This window comes from Saccoglossus kowalevskii, chromosome 11 (genome assembly GCF_978046115.1).
Source record: "Saccoglossus kowalevskii chromosome 11, keSacKowa6.1, whole genome shotgun sequence".
NCBI classification, from domain to species: Eukaryota; Metazoa; Hemichordata; class Enteropneusta; family Harrimaniidae; genus Saccoglossus; species Saccoglossus kowalevskii.
In genome coordinates this window covers 16,878,290-16,897,105 of record NC_140651.1, presented here as the reverse complement: position 1 = coordinate 16,897,105, position 18,816 = coordinate 16,878,290, and the positions used below count along the sequence as shown (strand labels likewise).

Here is an 18,816-nt window from a genome sequence, read left to right as displayed (position 1 = left end):
AAAACCACACACTATTTTTTGAATTCACAGCCGGTAGGTCACCACAGGCAAAAGACTGGGTCGTCATTGTCCAGTACCTTTATCGACGTCTTAAAGTAGTTATCGACAGGATGTATCCTAGCTACTAGTATTTGTTGTGTGGTAATATATGGCTATGTCAATTAACACACTTTTTTAATCGTTTACCCATCTCAAAAAATAAAAATAAATACTTCTAATTTTTGTGTATGCAAAAGTTGAAACATGTCATATCAATGTTTACAACATAGGTTTTCACAAATTCTCTGTTATTAATTTTGTTCTAACAACAAAATAACATGCTTCCAATCAGTTGTTAGTGATAATATGAATATGTACAATATACAAAATAATTATTCCATGTCACACTTACGATTGTTTTGTCATTTCATTAATAAAGGAGACTATAAAGGCACTTTAAAAATCGTTTATTTTTTGCGTTTAATGGTAGCTATTTACAAAGTTAAAAAATTAGTAAAGCTCTAGTTTAAACGTATCAACAAGCCATACTAGACAATAGCAGACCTGTCAATACTGTAATCATACATTTATTTCTAGCCTGGGGCCACTAAACAAAGGTCAGAGTAGGTCGACAGTGACCAGTTCCCTTCTGACTTTGAGCAGCAGCTCATCTCTCCCTTCTGTTTTCATTTTTAAACAACCCCACAACCCAAACTATTTGTACAATTAGTATTATAGTGTGACTAATAAGATAATTGTGTTGGTCACGTGATGAAGTTTGAATATCCCCTAAAACCGGGACCGTCCCACTGAGCTCTCAATAACAATGAACCCGGACGTACTTAGGGATATGTCTTGAGTGACTATTGGCAAACAATGCAGGTAAAAGTAGACAGTAAAGTGAATGCCCCACTAAGTGCGTTTTATGAACCGAAATTTGATACACAAGTCATAATTTTAAAGGGACAAAAGCGGAATTCTTAAACAAAACATGTGAACAATAATTTAATAGTTATAATCCGAGTTCCCTATCCCCTTCACTGGAAGGTAACGTATGCTGGGTGAAATGGACAGAGAGTTGAGTAAGGCATCATACTTTATAAGCGACCTCTTTGGTGTGGTCATGATGCCCGGGGAGTTGTTGCCATTCGCGAACTATAGCATAATAAACGCGTTGTCACGTACCGGTATATATAAACTTACGTTTGAGTAGATCACAGAAAACAATTGCCTTTTGTGTTTCATCTATGCAACATTGTATTGTACAAATGGCCAATCCGTACTGGAATATGTCGCTTTCTTTAACACCAAAAGTAAATATTAACACATACTGCGGTTATTACTAAATATGTCAACGCTATCTAAATTCACTTCGCCTACCAGGTTTGTCTGCATTACATATTCATATTTAACAATCACGTACATGCTTAAATCGCCAAATCTACCTAAATATAAGTGTAGAAATATGGTATTGCATTATTGTCTTTTTTTCACAGCTAGTAAATTGTGGCCATGTATGGAATATGATATGTGTTACTGTGTGCATTGCCATGAAGTGCAAGGAGACGCTATGTACTACGAAAGAGGAACACCATCGAAAGTATATGCACTACCAATTGGATGGGTTCGCTTTCCCCTGAAGTAAGTGAGCTGATTGCATTCAAACTTATGCTTTATGGCATTTGAACAGACTATAATTCCCACTGTCGTAAAATTCAAATTATTAATACTGCTGCTAAGCGTTGATCGCTTATACAATTCTATACAATTAAACCACGGCGTGCTTATGTGAATCTTCATATTGAAGTACTATGTTTTGAATTAAATATAATCTTTCGAAATTCAAAAGGCGATATAACAGACTTTAAAAAACATGATGGCATTTGACTGTAATAAATTCAAATTACAGTCAAAAATCTTTTCCACGTATTTTTTTCCATTTATCGATTTTTTATGTCGAATCTTTCGAGAAAATAGCAGATTCTTTTATAAATGCAATATACAATGCCAATACTACAGGTAGTGGGTTGTCTGGGATTTCAACAACATATAACTCTGTCACTAGTTTATAGCTTGAAATCTGGCAATTGCTCTTCTGCTCTGTTTTATGACCTGTTTTTGTCCCGAAAAAACATTAGTTCGTATGCCACAATATAGTCCTACACCCATTGCATAAATTAACATATATCTGAGTAATTCATTTGATATTACATTTTAGAGTTCGGAATGCTTATCCCCAGTATCATGTAGCATATCACGGTACCAAATCTGAAAACCTCAAAGATATACTACTTACCCATCAGCTTCTCATACCAGGTAGGTAGAGAAAATATAATTACAGTAATAAAATACGTATTAATATCGATTCATTGCTTTAATTTGATCTGCAAAACCAGTTGGAACTTGTGTTTATGTAGTATCGTGTACAATCTAAATAACCTATATAACCGCCCTTTGTTACAGGTGACACCACTCCCTTCGGTAAAATTGTAAATTCAAATAAATGAATGGTTGAATGAATGAATCAATGGGGATTCATGCAAACCCATGTTAAGCGATCTAAATCAGACAATTGAATAATTTATTTCTCACCAACAATTCACTATAAGTTGTAACATATTTATTTTTCTTTTCATAATTTGTCAACGCACATTCCTGCATAAGATGATACGATTTTATAAGTCGCTGGGTATACAACGCGAGTGTAGCGATACAAGTATGGATTCGCCCATTCAGCTATGCAGTAGGAAGACTAACTCTGGCTGGGGCGTATGGAATCGACCCATTCCTCAGTGATGACACATTGGAGTGGTCAACGCCGAATAGATTGAGCGTTATACCATATGGATTACTGGTGAAAATTAGCTAAATGGTTTAGTTTATGTTATATGAAAAATGAAAAAATACTGAGTTGAGATGTGAACGACAGTAGTAACGTCAAAATAATGGGGATACGTGGAATGTTGATTAAAAAATCAAAACTAGCAATTACTAACCACTTATAATGTGTAGGCAAATACAGGATATGCAACCATATATAATTATTTGTTAGACGTACTTAAAATGACCATTCATTATTTTTACTTCTAGCCTGAGACCGCTGAACAAAGGTTAGAGTAGGTCGACAGTGACAAGTACTTTTACTGACTTTGATAAGCAGCTCATCTCTCCTCCCTCTGTTTTCCTTTTTTGAACAACCCAAACTATTTGTATAATTAGTAAGATAGTGTGAATAATAAGATAATTGTGTTGGTCAGGTGATCAATCAATTTTGCTAATATGCGGCTGCTGAACAAATGGAGCTGGGTATTGTGTATTGTAGAAAACTTGCATGAATCCAAAATTGCAACCTATGCACTACTGATCATTCTGTACAGGTTAATGATCACTTAATTGTTGATTTAGTAATTGCAAAGTCTAAAAACTCACTACAGTGTTTTTGTTTTTGTATGTTTAGATAAACTACTGATATATATCTTTAATTTTAGAACATAGTGTTTTTAAATTGGTTCAGTGCCAAATTTGGTCATATACATATTGTCAAAGATTGTTGATTTTCTATTCTATGAAATACAATTTCAACATAATTTCATTTCATAGAGCAACAGTGAAGGGATCAAAGCGAACGGCGCCACAACTAGCTATGACATAAGTTGTAAACATGCTGAGAAGGATACTAGCCGGATATGTATCCTCAGGCAAACTACGTCAAGCATCAATTATATGTTGTATACAATGACTACACACAAGGTTTTGAATTTATTGCTGAAACGTCACTACATTCACAATACTGGGTTACCATTTCGAGTGCTTTCATCGACATCCACTGGCAGCTTTAAGGGGGAGTCGTCACCTGCACATGCATCACATGGCCATAGCGTGTCATTGTTCACAAACATGCATCTACCCATAAGTCTTTGCGTTTTTAGCACGCGTTGTTATCTTCGTTTTGGATTCCCGGGCGTGGGCAGGTGACGTACGACCCCTCCCCTTTAACGATCGTATGTTAATAATTGACTAAATAGCGCTCTGTTACTTCTGCGTGTGTATTGACATTATGTACATCATGGATACTTTGTATAATACGTACATACGATATTTAGATTGACGTTATGTGTAATCAGACAAGAACGAAACAGTTTGTTAGTCAATATGTCGTGTACCCTCGAAACTATGTTTGATGTCACAGTGAGATTGTGCTGCATATATTTATTTACTGCGAATTAGAGCAAGACATTTGGCGTTTTTTTGTGATCAGTTATTAGATACATTCCGACGTAAACTGCGATGTACTTGCAATAATTCGCTGTCACACTACTTTGTTGCATTAATATAGGCGTTGCCAACCGTCATTTTAACCATGATTAGAGCCGTATTAGTTTGTTATTATATTGAGCCCATTGTTTGTACAGGGGTTTTGTGAAGCAGCGGGAATGGCGTCACAACTAAATATATACATTGGTGGTAAACATGTTGAATAGGATACGAAACGGGATATGCGAATACAAACATCATTGTTCAAGGTCTGATGATTTTTGAAAGTGATGAAAGGGAAAAGCCAATACAAAAGTGTGTATACATGTTATAGGTTGTTGTTCAATTTCACTATGGTCTTCACATTTTTCACAGTATGAATAACAGTATAAAGTCTGATTATCATAGAAAATTCACTAATTCGATACGTGAATATATGTGGTTGTCTTCGTTTGGTCTTATTTCAATGTTTACACTATACATATCATCTGAGATGGCGTGATTTATTAGTCCCTGTTTGGGCGCAGTTCGAAAATGTGGAATTATGGATAGATCTCTGTGCGTGCATGCGTGCCTGAGTGCTTGTGTGTGTGCGTCTATATCTTGGACAAGCCTGGACCGATTACATTCAAATATGGTACATACATTGAACATTATAGGACCGTGATTCACGTCATTTTGTTTTTCAGATCAGATTCAAAATGGCTGACTGGTGGCCATTTTGTTTTATTGAATGTGGCTCCAGTTCCATATCTCTGACTTGCTTTTACTGATTATGTTCAAATTTGATATATTCATCATACATCATGTCATAGATATACAGATGTGAAAAATGGCCGACTGATGGCCATATAGACAAGTACTCATTCGACTACCAGATACAAGATGACTGAATGTCAATCCCTTTAATGTTAAAAAACATCAAAATAAAGCAGCAGCTTATGGATTCATATCTCTGACATGTTTATGTTCAAACTATATTACTGTAAACAAACAGAGTCTGTGCCATGCATGGCTTGTTTTCATTACTGGCCGTTTCTACCAATCAGATAGCAAGATTTATATTCCATGTAGAGATTGTATGTACACATTTATAATCTAAGCCGCCATGACTGGCAGGGCAACTCCCAAGAACTATTGCAATTTGATAATGAACTGCAAATTTGTAATACGGAAAGGCGTTTCAACAACACTGGTGCCATCCTACATCCAGGTCATTTGACACATGCGTGGTAATTTTATTTTTTCACAATAAATACTTTGAATAATAAGAATGAATTTCCATGTGTAGTGTAATACAGTTCCGAAATACAAATGTGTGAAACAATTCTCAATAATTAGCTTTCTTTATCCCATATATCTAAATTCCAGTCACATACGGTGAAACGTATCATAAATTATTTAATGAGTAAACATGAGAGTTCTGCATTATTAAAAAATGTTAGTATTTATTGTTTATGAAATAGTATTTCAACATAGATTCATATGAAATCATTCACCTCTTTTTCGGCGAAAGGTTTACGGCGACACAAGTAAATATCCAAATAAGCCGTAAACATGTTGAGGAGGATACGAAACAGGATATGCATATCCAAGCAAACAGCCTATTTTATTATTCTCCACCATACAAAGACCACAAACTATTTTTAGAATTCACTGCCAGTAGGTCACCACATTCAAAAGACTGGGTCGTCATTGTCCAGTACTGTTATCGACATCTTAAAGTGGCTATTGACAGGCTGTATCCTAGCTACTAGTATTTGTTGTGTGGTTGTATATGGCTACGTCACTTAACCCGCATTTTTTAATGTTTACCGACCTCAAAAATAAAAAATAAAAATTCTATTTTTGTATATGCAAAAGTTATAACATGCCATATCAATATATACAAACATATGCACAAATTCTCTGTTCTCATTTTGTTCTAACAATAAAATAACATGCTTCGATTCAGTTGTTAATGATAAAATGAATATGTACAATATACAAAATAATTATTTCATGTTACACTTAGGACTGATTTGTCATTTCATTAATAAAGAGGACTATAAAGGCACTATAAAAAGCGTTTTTTTGCTTTTAACGGTAGCTATTTACAAAGATCAATAATGAGTAAAGCTCTAGTTTAAACGTATCAACAAGCCATACATGACAATAGCAGACCTGTCAATAGTGGACCATTCTAATTTATTATTTGGGACGTGCTTATCAATCATATAACGTACACTGACTGTGTGGCCATTCACACTGTATGATCCAGGTCTAATCCAAACCTGTAAAGCAACTTGTGCGTTATGCCAAGTGTCGGATTTTCGGTCATGCCACCTGTAAATAAACAATAAAGAAAAGTGACATAGCTAACATAAATTTCTGATCGCATTAAATAATGTGGAAGCATCATTGATCTGAATATAAATGTTTCCCAATTTGTAAGTATTATTAATTATTTGAAAGTGCCTAGATTCAAATCGTTAAACATTTATTTTGCATGATTTTTTAATAGTTTATATGTTTAATACGTACTCGGTGTCATCCTCATACGCGCGTTATTAGGCATATCTGAGCCAAAGTTATAGAAATTAATATATATAACTGAATACCTGATTGAAAAATTGAAAAATAACATGTAATAAACTCATCACCAAACCACGTTTTGTATCACAATTTGACATTGGCGTTGTAAGTAACAACCGGGTAAACCCCATCGATTGAGCAATATAATTGTCACGCATAAAATATTGCCATACCTGCAAATATTTGAATAAGTACAATGTCCTGCATATTTAATGCTGGGAGAAAGGAATATTTGTTTTGTATTGAAACCTGGAGGCTTGATTTTGTCATTGAAATGTCCCCATTTTTCTTCAATAATCCTACCGCCTGAAGTCTTGTCCCCTGCAATGCAGTACGAAGTAAGCATACACATTTGTTCATAAGAAATATAAAAAATATTGGTGTCGAATTACATTCCTAGTGCATATTCTTACCTGGTAGAAGTAAATGACCACAAGTCAATATGTCCTTCAAAGAACTTGCATCAGTGCCATGGAATGCAACATGATAATTCTTCGGAACATGTCTAACTCTTTCATTAAGATAGAAAAAAAACTTTGCATTTTAACAGGAAACATTTCAAGAGATTGTTCATAATTATTATAACTATTTCATTTTGATATAAGGTACATACCTGAGAGGGAAACGTGCCCAGTTCAAGGGTAATACGTAAGCAGTTTCCGGGGCCCCCCTTTTGTATACTTCTCCGTCATTTCTCTTTTCATGGCAACTTTTACAGTAGCACATGCTGTATCGGGTATCGTCCCTGAACAAAGAAGCTGTTTGAAACAAATTGTAATTATTCGGTATATTAATTTATCCCTTCATATTTTAAACATTTGATTTGTGATAAACTAATAATTTTGTCGAATGTTCTAATTATCAACATTAATTTGATTTAGACAATATAATCACTAAAAACAATAACTGGCAGGTGTAAATTTAAAGCAGCAACATTTAGATTCCAAGTTCATGCACGCATTTTAGTCCTCCATAATATGCTTACGTAGTGAGGATGTACAGTTATAAAGTTATGTGGGTTCGTAAGACAGCTTTCCAAAAGTACACGCTAGCCACAAAGCAGTGCATTTATAGTTAATTTGGATTATCATAACAGAGGGTAAAACACAAGTGTATTATTTGGACAGGTATTCGTTACGAGCAGAACACGACGATTTGCGCACAGGGGCTTATGTAGTGCGCTATGTTTAGCCATCCATATTTGAAAATTTGAAAAGTATATGTCATTTTCATTATATTTATGGCCATTAAGATAAAAAAAATAATAAAAAAAAATAATTTGTACAAGAGATACAAGAGTTTAAAATATCATACAATTGTAAGAACCGTAATTTTCACACTTGTTTCTGGAGAGATTATTTCTTGATATCTAAACATTTCCCTCGGTGATATGGGATGTCATTATTGACATTTTAAATTTGGTAAGTGGTAATTTCACATTATATACACTCAGTAGGTTGTCTCAAACGATGCATTAGGTATATTAACAGTATTATGCCCAGTAGTGCCAAAATTAAAACACAATGGGCAGTATAGCGACAATGAAAGCACAATAACAATTGCTTCATTTTTAAATAGATTACAGATTACTTACATGGCAGGTTTAGTGTTGCAATATATCGCCGACATTTTCTATAGTAGTCACAGTTCTCGTTCATGATAAATGTGCTACAGGCAGAGCTGTACCCTATCAGTCTCGTAACCCTAAGTAACTTTGTATAAATTAGACCTACCAAGTCACATTAAGAGATAGGCATTCCGTATTAGGTACGGATAGGTATTTTAGCGTGTTGCACAATACCTGAAAAGTTCATCTATCCATACAGCGCCCTCAAAACTATCAGTTAGCAAATAAACAATTTGTATGTCATTTGTATATAGCTCGACACGTACACATACCATACGGACATTCTTGTTATTGTTAACAATGTTCGATGTATTTCTAATTTACTACAACATGAGGTTATTACGAGGATGCCGAAAAGTATGCACGAAGACAGTACAGTGGAAGTATCGGCCGACGCGCAGCGTGGTCGATGCGACCGCGTACTGCCTGAATGCCAAAATACAAAAACGTGTAGAACAGATTGAGCGAACTTCTTTGTATGGGATCCAGTCAAATATTTGTTTCCACATTCCACATAGATACTACCAGATGAGTTCTGGCATGAACAAGGTGATAATGTCAGCGCAACACAGTATGTAGTGTTCCAATTAACTCACAGCACACTTTATTTACAAAACTATGGATGTCACAGAAATATGTATAAAAATAGTATTGTGTTCATTTGGCATTGCTCTGTGTATGACAGGAAAATAAATGACGTTTAATCAAAGCACATTTCTTTAATCATTACTTGATTCAACTTCGTTTACTCATATCAAAATGTAGGTATTGCTGAATGTTTTTATATAATATAGTTTTTCGGTGTTATGCATCGATCTTCCTGTCGATGAAGGAGGATTGTCATATCTTAACTGTAGGTTAAATGACCGTAGCCGTGGGTGGTGTTTTTGCGGAAAACGCTTTCTGCAAAGGATAAAAAGCATTATGAACATTTGAGGGCGTCCTTTAATCGGTCGTCTAGTATTTTGAGAAGAAAAAGGCAACTATATTAATCCTTGAAATTCGCATACGTGTTCTTTGGGATTTTCATAAGCAAAGGTTATTAAAGCGAACCTAAATGCGGCCTTAATTTATAGTTGTATATATTCTAAACTGTATTCGAAATAATATTGCAGTGGTTTAATTTTGTTTTAATTATAACTGTAGCTTGGATAGGCATTTGAAGTGCTTGCCATGGAGGACATTCATGGAGGGGAATAATTAACGAACGAACATATTTAACGTCCGGGTACTTTTCAAAGCTATGACGTTTTAGTATCTGATCGCACTCGTATACGCCATTGTACATAGCCGTTCATGCTGCCAAGCGTTGTGTACTATTAGTATAAACTCAACTTTTATATGCACAATGTGCTTTTTAAAACTTGGGTTAGAGCCTTATGCGTTTGAACCACAATATTCTGAGAGTGAACGCCCAATTGCGTTAAAGTACCGTACTTCCCCGATCGTAAGCCCCTCCCGAGTATGAAGCCCATCCCTATGTTTTTACTTGGTATTTATCGAGTTGAGGGCATTCACGATTATAAGCCCAGAGTGTTTTTACTGGGCGTCGACGATATTCTTTAAAATATGCGTGTAAAAGGTGTGTTTCATTTCATAATAATCGTGATTGGCATGTTAGTTTGGTTCATGCTTTTAGTTTTATGAGAAAACTCGCATTAATTTCAAGTTCAGAGTGCATGGCGAACGTACACAACGTGATTCGCATCGTTTCTATTCTATCATTTACTCAGGATGAACATCATGTTGCAATTCTGGAATAATCCTATTTCTTTGAGTAGTAGCCTTCGAAAAGCCAAAAATGTGATCGTCAAGGCGTGTACCTGGTTATTGGGCATGGTTTACTTTGAGACTATCATGAAAGGCCTAGGGTTTGAACGATGAGACATGTTGGCGACCGAGAAAGGTGTTTAAATTCTTCCTCCACACTCAGTTTACCCACGGTTACTAATAACCGTCGTTTATATTTCGGAAATTGCGAATCGCCAGTTTTTAGGGAAAAAATCATCGTTTTTTCGTTGCAATCAGTGCTACAGATCGCATTTTAACATTGCGGTAATTCACTTCCGCATTGCGCTAAAAAATCATCGTCAATAATCGGAAAATTTCATCATTACGACACATCATTTTGATTGGTTAATGAAAGACATGACCTGTTATGTCAAATGAAGTTGTTCCAGGTCAAATCGTGCTGAAAAACCTCATGGTGGAAAATTGTTTTGCGTCGAGAGTTTGCGTACGATCGAAAACATACCAAAACGAAAATAATGATAAATGCCTTCGTCCACTGTTTCCTCACAGACCCAACCCATTATTTCACCGTAAATTCAGACGGTATGTAAATCGTATTGTAATAAAATGTGCGTGTTTTTTATTAACATGTTTGTTTCTTCATTGTAAGTATCGTTCAAATCAATGACGCATTTTTTTTTTCAAAAATAAGTATTATTTTCCCGAGCCCGGCGTGGTGAACGAATATTTTTTTTGGATAATTTTTCGTTTTTTGCAAGATGGTTACAGTGTTTAATCCCAAAACAAAATCATTTTTTCTGAGTTGGTCCTCGAGTACAAGCTCATCCCTTACTTTTCCTTTACGTGTTCATGCCTCCAGGCTTAAGATCAGGGAAGTACGGTATACTGTGACGATTCAGATCAGTCCAGTGTGAGTGATGAGAGTATATCGTCGACGATGCCCCTTGTTCGGATGAAAGTTTTATTTCAAATTACACGGAAGTCTGTGAACAATCTGCTTGGTGTTCCTGTGACACTTGTCCCATGATTTGCCAGTGCAGCCCCGTGAATACATGGACGAAAATGTTTCCACCACCACCCTACGAACTCAAGATTGCATACTCCAGCATCCATACTTTGAATAATTTGCACGCCGCACAGTGCAGTACTGGAAACAGCATTTATTAGACAGTTAGACAAAAAACAAAACAAAATGCCTGTTTTGATCAATCGAGACATCCATAATGTTTGTATGTTGATATGCTTGTAAATAACATTAACGTAAAAGTCGAAACAACCTAGACTAGAAGTCAATTCGTCAGTCCAGCCAGCTATGGCTCCCTAAGTTGCTTATATTTAATCAGATACTATTTCGTCATCATGCTTTGTTACCTTACCTGTTTATACCTCATGAGGGCGTTTTTTTTATGGCAAGATGGCGCAAACGGAAGTCCTTCGCAGGTTTATGGTTTCTCATATTTAAATCATCATAACTCTGAAGATAATCATTTTTTTTATTTATTTTTATCAAATTTATAATCAATATACATTACAACATACAACATAACTTGATAAATACAAACACCAAAATAGGCTCTATTTAGTTCCCCTTTAAAACATAACAAATATACAATAGTCGTCTTACTCCATTTCAACACTGAAATAAACATTTTTTTACAGGCACAGACTACATTGACTAAAGTTGCTTGTTGGAGTATATTTCTATATGAGATTTATTTTCTATTGAATGAAACACATTTAACATTAAACGCATTACTCTTCTCAGTTTTTACTTTATCCCGCCAAAATGAAAGGTTTATTATTACAGCTTGATGATATAAAAATGACCTTTCGCACTATTCCATTCAATATCAGAAAAAAAAAAACATCCAGCTTTCTGGTGAAGATTTAATCCCAATGTTTTACACTCAAATGTATCGTATTATACTGCCACTTACACCATCTCTCCTCAGTCATCTTATAGCAAGATTCCTGGTAACTAAAGAGCAGAAAAAGCATGTGATTACCACTCTTTCTAGAGAAATGGTTACGTTTCAACAGTTAATAATAGTTGAAAAACGGCAAACTTAATTGACTCTGTAATCATGTACACATAGTTTATTATTGATTGTTTGTTTTTTCATTGATTTTCTTACTATGTTGAAAACAACTGATTTAAGTACTTGGAAAGCAATGTAATAGTCCAACTACGCCGTTTCTCGTGGTCATATGAAAAGTATATTATAACTCAACTTTGTCTAAAAGTCACGGTTAAGGTGTCATAAATCTGATTTAAAAAAGGTAAGAGCAAGCGTAAAATTTACATTTGGCGTCGAATAACACTCAAACACTGATTATAAAATAGCAAATGTACAACAGAACGAATTCATAAACGTATTGAAACAGCATTGCAAACTATCGCTAAATTTCCAATTTTATCGCTTTTAATGTTAAAAAAAAAAATTACTCGAATGAGTGAACAACAAAAGTCGTGTAGGCCAACATAGAATGTTATTTCAAATTCAGTTCGAGAACAACCGATTTGAAATTTTGTCACCTCGGGCGCAAAACTCGTCGGAGAGTGTAATTAAATTTAGTGAGTAATTAGTTTAAAATAATCGATTCATTTGATATAAAATTATTACACATTAAATGAGTAATTAGTCTGTCCTTCAGGGTAAGCTCAGATTTCTGTTTCACGTAATATCAATTTTCAACTTCAAATCGAGTTAGGTTCACAAGTTGTAATCGCAATTTTCATGAGAATGTCTATGTTCAAATAGTTCCATTAACAGTAAATATTGTAGTTTCACTATACATCTCTTCAGTTAGATTTACCAGTAATCCACGCAAGATAACAGCCGACTTATCAGAAGTCGCCCATTCCAGCTCTTTATTTTTCACGTACGGATCAATCTGGTTCCTGGCACCGATTGTTTCCCTTGTTAGTGTAAAAGATCCTGGTCGTATCCACACCTGAAATGCAATCCATGCATCGTACCACGCTTTTGATGTTGTATCATACCATCTGTAAATGGAGTGAAATTAGCGATGTGCTGGCAAAAATGATCACATTTATGGTGGTATTATACCAACCGGATCGAAAACAACACTTAGCAAAAGCCGTTTATAGTGATGTTTCTGATCCAGTGTTTGGTTTCACTCGTAAATCATATATGAATCGCCATTTATGAAAGCCCCATGCTGCTATTATGAGATGGCTTTTGCTAAGTGTTGTTTTCGATCCGGTTTGCCTCTTGATTATCTCAATTGACATACAGGTCCTTGCACAAATATGTAATCCAAGTCTAGTTAGGACTGATATATTTGTAGCACAATTGTATACCAAAGATATTTTTATTAGATTCAATTATAAAAAACAAAATTAGCAGCAACGAGAACAACATCCACTATAAAAGAGAACTGAAAAAAGGAAGGCAAGTAGCTACAAACAAAAAGCAGACAAAATCATTATATTTGAAAGAGAAGGAAAATACTACACAAAGTACAAAGCCATCATTTTATGAACACCCTAAAAGATTGGACCATATTCATTGCATGAATAATAATAAACAATTACGCAAATTATATGTGATTACGCAACATATATGTGGTATGAACTTTCATCTGATATAAAAAAATGCATTCTCATGCATGGGTGGCATATCTGATAATTCAAAACAAACTAAATATATGTTGATTCAAAAATTCAAAGATATATGTAGATTGGAAATTACGTAATATTTGTATAGTTTTGAGAACAGTTAACGTTGAAACTATAACTTGGCAAGTTAAGCAACGAATGCCACAAAAGTGAACTTTAGAGAGGGCTATATTATCTCATTTGCTTATTAATTGTAAACATTACCAATGTTATTACACGGCAAATGACTGTGCCATCAGCGGTGCATACAAAATAATAGGGTACATCTAAAAATGCATTGTCATTTCCAAGACGATGACAGCTTTTTAAACGAAGTTCCAGGCTAGACGGTTTCACTAATTGTCAACTTTTATCGAGTTCTGGGTTTAATGCAAGCCTTAAACTCCTTCTGACTTATTGTTTGATACAATAAGCGGTCAGTGAAACGTGACGAGGTGTAATGAAAAGGATATTACGAGTATACTGCAAAGTATGTGCTCAGACAGTACGTGGTCGCAATGACTGACAGTAAGGCACTTCTGCTGTACCGCCTGCGTGCATACTTTACCGTGTTCTCTTGCTAACTTCATAATATTTTTCTGTATATTCTTACACAGACTTACCCGGAATTAGAAGACGACAACTACTTAATATATCATGTACAAAGTCAAAACTTGTGCCATGATATGCAAAATTCCAGTCTTTATGAGCACGTTCAACTCTAAACAGGAAATTAATGAAAAAAGAGCGTACTTATTTTTAAGGGGGAGTCATTGTTCCTGATAACAGTTGCTAGGTAAACGATTATAAAAAATAACAGTTATTAGTCATTAAGAGGGACAATCCACAGCTTCTTCTCTTCATGCAATTTATGCGCGGGAAGTTGCTATAAACCGGCCGACAACTCGAAGTTACGAGAACGAGCGCCCCCAATGTCACAGCAAACTAGTTGATTATGCGAGAAATGAGAATGAAACACAATTTGTCTCTCATAATAATCAGATATTTGTAAGTAAAAAATCATTTTGCATGTACAAAAACGAGATTGGATGTGAATATTACAGCAACTTTTGCAACAAGCTAATTATTGTCAATGTAATAAAATATAGAAAATTTATTTGTTTAGATGTTGAATATAATAAAAAAAAGTTACTATATACGTTACAGTTTTTATAGTTTGTTATATTTTTTCCTGTATTTTCATTATTAATGAATTGATATTCAGAGAAAAGTGAATATTCAGGTTTTGTTGTGTCAAGGGAGTTATTCAAAGTGGTTCGAAATACCTTCAATGACGCCAATACACCTCTCCTGTAAAGTACGCCCTCTATTGACGAAATGATGCATGGCGTAAACGAGTGGAATACCGTATGCACCATATTATTACTGTGACTACCCGTCAGGAATAAACTATTTGATTTTTTTCATATTTTAAATAAATATCTGGATAGAAAATAAAACACAAATTATTGAGTCAAAGATTTTGCCGATTGAGTGTTGACGTCACATAAGCTATAATGTCCAAAGAGGCGCCTTTAATAGGTCGTTTTGAGTATTTCCGAATACATAATTTGTGCACAGTCACAGTAGTGATAGGATGTTTTCTAATCAAGCTATATCATGGTATGAGTCATATTGTGTGGCCTTCCCATTCATTAGTGTGGTCACAATCTAAACGAGCACTGACCTTATTGAAAATCTGGCCCAGTTTATTGGTAGCGGATAAGGCATCGGCGGAGTACCTCTAAGGTACGCTCCTCCATCTTCCCGCTTGTGATGACAACTTTGACAGAAACAGGTGTCAAATTTATCGCTTCCTCTGAAAGCTAAAATTTAACAAAGCAAATACAGTTTACTGGCGATAAAATGCTCGTTCTTTTTTGGTTTTTCTGATTCTCGAAATATGTTTGCATACTGGTAAATATATAAATGAGCTCAACCAAGTATATAATTTTTTTCGATCGGTTCTGATTTATACATGGCTCGATAATCGAAGTTTGTGTATAATTTCTATGTTTTTCAACTTACGTGGAAGATTCAACGATTGCAAAAAACGCTCACACTTTTTATGATAATGACATTCTGCATTCATTTTGTTTTATTATTTCGCTGTATTGATCGCTGTAAAAAAAAACAGGGTTTAACGGTTCAAAGCTGAGTTATAACGTGTATGTGAGTTCTCACACGATTGGTTGTATATTCTTTATTGCGTAACAGCGGGGTAGTTCAATCATGTGATGAAAGCAGTGGTTAATATCATAATGTTCATATGAAAATATCTGCTTACAACTGTTTTTTTAATGGTCATTATTCTGTACACGTTTTCGACACGGCTTATCAGCCACCTCAAGTGCCAGATCCATGAAATAAACAGCCAAGGTCAATAGAGTAGCATCTGTGTTAAAAATGCATTAAGTACTGGCAAACCAACTTCTGCATAGGTATGTCTCTAAACTCATGCGTTTTTGATGATTTATCATCTTTTTTGAAGCCCTCGAAACCTAATATTACATGTAAGAACAAAAACATCTGTCGAGATTTCACGTTTTCCCCGTAAAAGAGATATTGGCTGTTCCCTCGCTGGACTCCTTCCTGGCGTATACTAGAACTACCTACTCCTACCATGTCCTCACTTGATGACTCATGTCAATCTAGAAACGGACAGCAGTATTCATTTCGCCTAATCTGCCGATTTTATCGCATTTTAATCAACGAAATTAATTTCCGACCGGAAAACGACCATATTTTTATCCCTTTCTTTTCTCATTCGCTTATTAAAAACATTGACCCATTGTCCAAAACTGATCACTGGCACATGAGTTGTCGAAATGGTTGTTTTTTATGCTAATGTTCGGGGATTAAACGAGTATTAACCATTATTTAATTCCGAATGACACTTCCAATCCATCATACTTTGTATCGTTTGCGAACGCAACTTGAACTATGACCTCTTGTTACGTGAATGTTCCACACAAGTTGATTGAGCGGGACTGTGTTTGATTTGAATCTAGGTCTGCTACCTCGTTTCAACAATATAAATATCGAGACATTTACGTGCTACAGGTAATGCTAAGAGAGCAGAGGACCCCCCCCAAAAAAAAAGATGCCACGGCCATGTATTTAAAATGCGAGCGAGCAGACGGGCGATATTTCTGGGTTCGCGCGGTCGAAAAATAAAGTGGAACCTATTCAATAAGCAGTTGCAAAACCGAGTGAAGAAAAAATATTGAAAAGCAGAAGTGAGCAGGAGGTTGGATAAAATTAGTGCTGTTCATTCAGGTTATTTGTCAAAATATGATCGGCCAAGATATATCATTCTGAAGCACGCCACAGACAGAAAAAATGCAGTTCTGAATATTGACACCGTTCGTATTTTTTTAAATGAGCCAACAAAAAATTGTATGCTGCTTAAGCGATGATCGTTTTGTGAGGCTACGTTCTGTTGAAGATATCATACTTCACTTTCGGAGTTATTACTGAAGATAATGTACGACATATTGAAAATCGGGAAAAGCCAAAGTATTCATGTAGGTCCAATCAGTACTGTTGTATTGTCTATTTCTTCAACCGAACGTTACAGCCCGGACCTGCTCGACGATTATTATTGCAAATGTCATTTCTTTCTCCCTGGTCAATGAATCAAGAATCAATTGGGTATTAGTACGTTATTTTAGATTGATTTTCATTTGGTTTCACGTGACAGTTAGTCTGATTTATTTTATCATATAGCATTACAAACAGAAAGTCCTCGGCATGGTTTAAAGCACTAGTATACCCCAGACTACTCGTTTTGATGAATGGTCTGGGTGTTGCTTCTGGGTAAGAATAGAAAATGAATTCCGATGAGATTGCAATTACCGGTATTTAGATTTTTGAAAACGGATTTGCGTACACCGCAACAACAATGGATTACTTTTCAACACATATTTCCATCAAGAGAGTGGCTTTTGGACGTAACAGGGCCCAGATTGACTGGGAGTATAAACAGAATTGGAAGAGCTGTCCATACATTGACCAATTACACAAGAGCTCACAAATACCAATGAAATATTTGTTGTTGTCCTTAAGGTAGAAGCCTATTCATAAATTTTAAAACCCAGAATTTATTCATTTGGCAATAAATTGTACTCTAAGGCAAAATTAAGATGTTGACCTAAAAAAAGTTGGGGGTCAGCAGTAGAAAGTCGCCATTTTGACATTATTATAACACTTTTACCACAGCTTCCTTTGGCAGAGATATTATGCAATATCTCAAAATCTAGCCTGGTGAAAAAATCATATATAGTTAATGATGGTCTACTTTTTGTTGTTCTGAATTATTTAAAAAATGAGGGTTTTTAAAAAGTGTCAAAAAATGCAATTTTTCTTTAATATTATGTTCTGTGGAATTGTTCTAAAAATAGCAACACGTTTATCAAAAAGCATAACTGCAACACACAAAATAATGCTATTTCATTATACCATGAGACATTAGCTTCATGATTGTACATAATAAGCTAATGAACAATATCGTGCGATTTATGATCAATTTTGTCAAAAAATATGACTTGGCTTCTACCTTAACAAAGGGGTTTGGCACTAAAAACAATGGAACGTTTATAGGCTTAAAGTTGGATTTAGATCGTGTTATAATGTAAATCCCCCTTGGTAGAGTTGTAAGCAGATATTTCCATATGTTGATCGATTGCGTTCGTTGTATATGTGACCATACTCACCAATCATCCGACGTTGTCGAGGTAGAATAGGAACAAATTACCTCTGACTCGCCACACCTGACAGTGCTGTACCAAAGTAAGACGACTTTGCTTGACCTCAGCGTACTCTTTGATAATTCCCAGAATTCTTCATTCTTTCGTCATGTATTCTTGTGAATGTACTATTTTTAGGTTTCTTGGTAGTGGTCTCTTGATATTATAGTAGGTCACACTTCATTGAGTGTGGAAAGGTCGCTTACAGATCATCGTCGTACAAGCATCCATATTTTGTCTCGAAGCGGAAATAAACCCTG

At 35.2% G+C, this 18,816-nt stretch overlaps 2 protein-coding genes and 1 long non-coding RNA gene across 4 annotated transcripts; 1 reads left to right on the top strand and 2 right to left on the bottom strand.

The window, feature by feature from the left end:
* The first annotated feature begins 1,304 nt into the window (after positions 1 to 1,304).
* Positions 1,305 to 5,511, top strand: LOC144355177 (neuralized-like protein 4). Its single transcript, XM_078010586.2, has 4 exons — positions 1,305 to 1,362; positions 1,476 to 1,620; positions 2,198 to 2,295; positions 2,644 to 5,511. Exons 2-4 carry the CDS (start codon positions 1,496 to 1,498, stop codon positions 2,658 to 2,660), a joined length of 240 nt encoding a protein of 79 aa, XP_077866712.2. The 5' UTR covers positions 1,305 to 1,362; positions 1,476 to 1,495; the 3' UTR covers positions 2,661 to 5,511.
* A 143-nt stretch (positions 5,512 to 5,654) lies between these two features.
* Positions 5,655 to 8,636, bottom strand: LOC146736243 (neuralized-like protein 4). 2 transcript variants are annotated; one of them, XM_085504944.1, is made up of 5 exons: positions 8,402 to 8,636; positions 7,421 to 7,552; positions 7,221 to 7,318; positions 6,981 to 7,128; positions 5,655 to 6,558 (listed from the first exon to the last, which is right to left on the bottom strand). In XM_085504944.1, the coding sequence occupies exons 1-5, from the start codon at positions 8,434 to 8,436 to the stop codon at positions 6,354 to 6,356; spliced, it is 618 nt and encodes a 205-aa protein (XP_085361070.1). In that variant the 5' UTR covers positions 8,437 to 8,636; the 3' UTR covers positions 5,655 to 6,353. The 2 variants fall into 2 exon arrangements, with proteins under 2 accessions (XP_085361070.1, XP_085361069.1); XM_085504943.1 differs by having other exon boundaries at positions 7,421 to 7,565; positions 8,402 to 8,633.
* A 6,929-nt stretch (positions 8,637 to 15,565) lies between these two features.
* On the bottom strand, positions 15,566 to 18,616 carry LOC146736242 (uncharacterized). Its single transcript, XR_014930918.1, has 3 exons — positions 18,524 to 18,616; positions 15,837 to 15,929; positions 15,566 to 15,634 (listed from the first exon to the last, which is right to left on the bottom strand). It is a non-coding gene; the product is annotated as an uncharacterized LOC146736242 (long non-coding RNA).
* Positions 18,617 to 18,816: the final 200 nt, after the last annotated feature.

What these genes read in the sequence shown, in the direction of transcription:
- LOC144355177 (XM_078010586.2), top strand. Translation starts at nt 1,496, where the DNA reads ATGGAATATGATATGTGTTACTGTGTGCATTGCCATGAAGTGCAAGGA. An exon ending in TGGGTTCGCTTTCCCCTGAA is followed by an intron (nt 1,621 to 2,197) that starts GTAAGTGAGCTG and finishes ATTACATTTTAG; the next exon opens with AGTTCGGAATGCTTATCCCC.
- LOC146736243 (XM_085504943.1), bottom strand. Translation starts at nt 8,465, where the DNA reads ATGAACGAGAACTGTGACTACTATAGAAAATGTCGGCGATATATTGCA. An exon ending in TGGTCATTTACTTCTACCAG is followed by an intron (nt 7,129 to 7,220) that starts GTAAGAATATGC and finishes ACTGCATTGCAG; the next exon opens with GGGACAAGACTTCAGGCGGT. An exon ending in ACTTATTCAAATATTTGCAG is followed by an intron (nt 6,559 to 6,980) that starts GTATGGCAATAT and finishes GTTTATTTACAG; the next exon opens with GTGGCATGACCGAAAATCCG.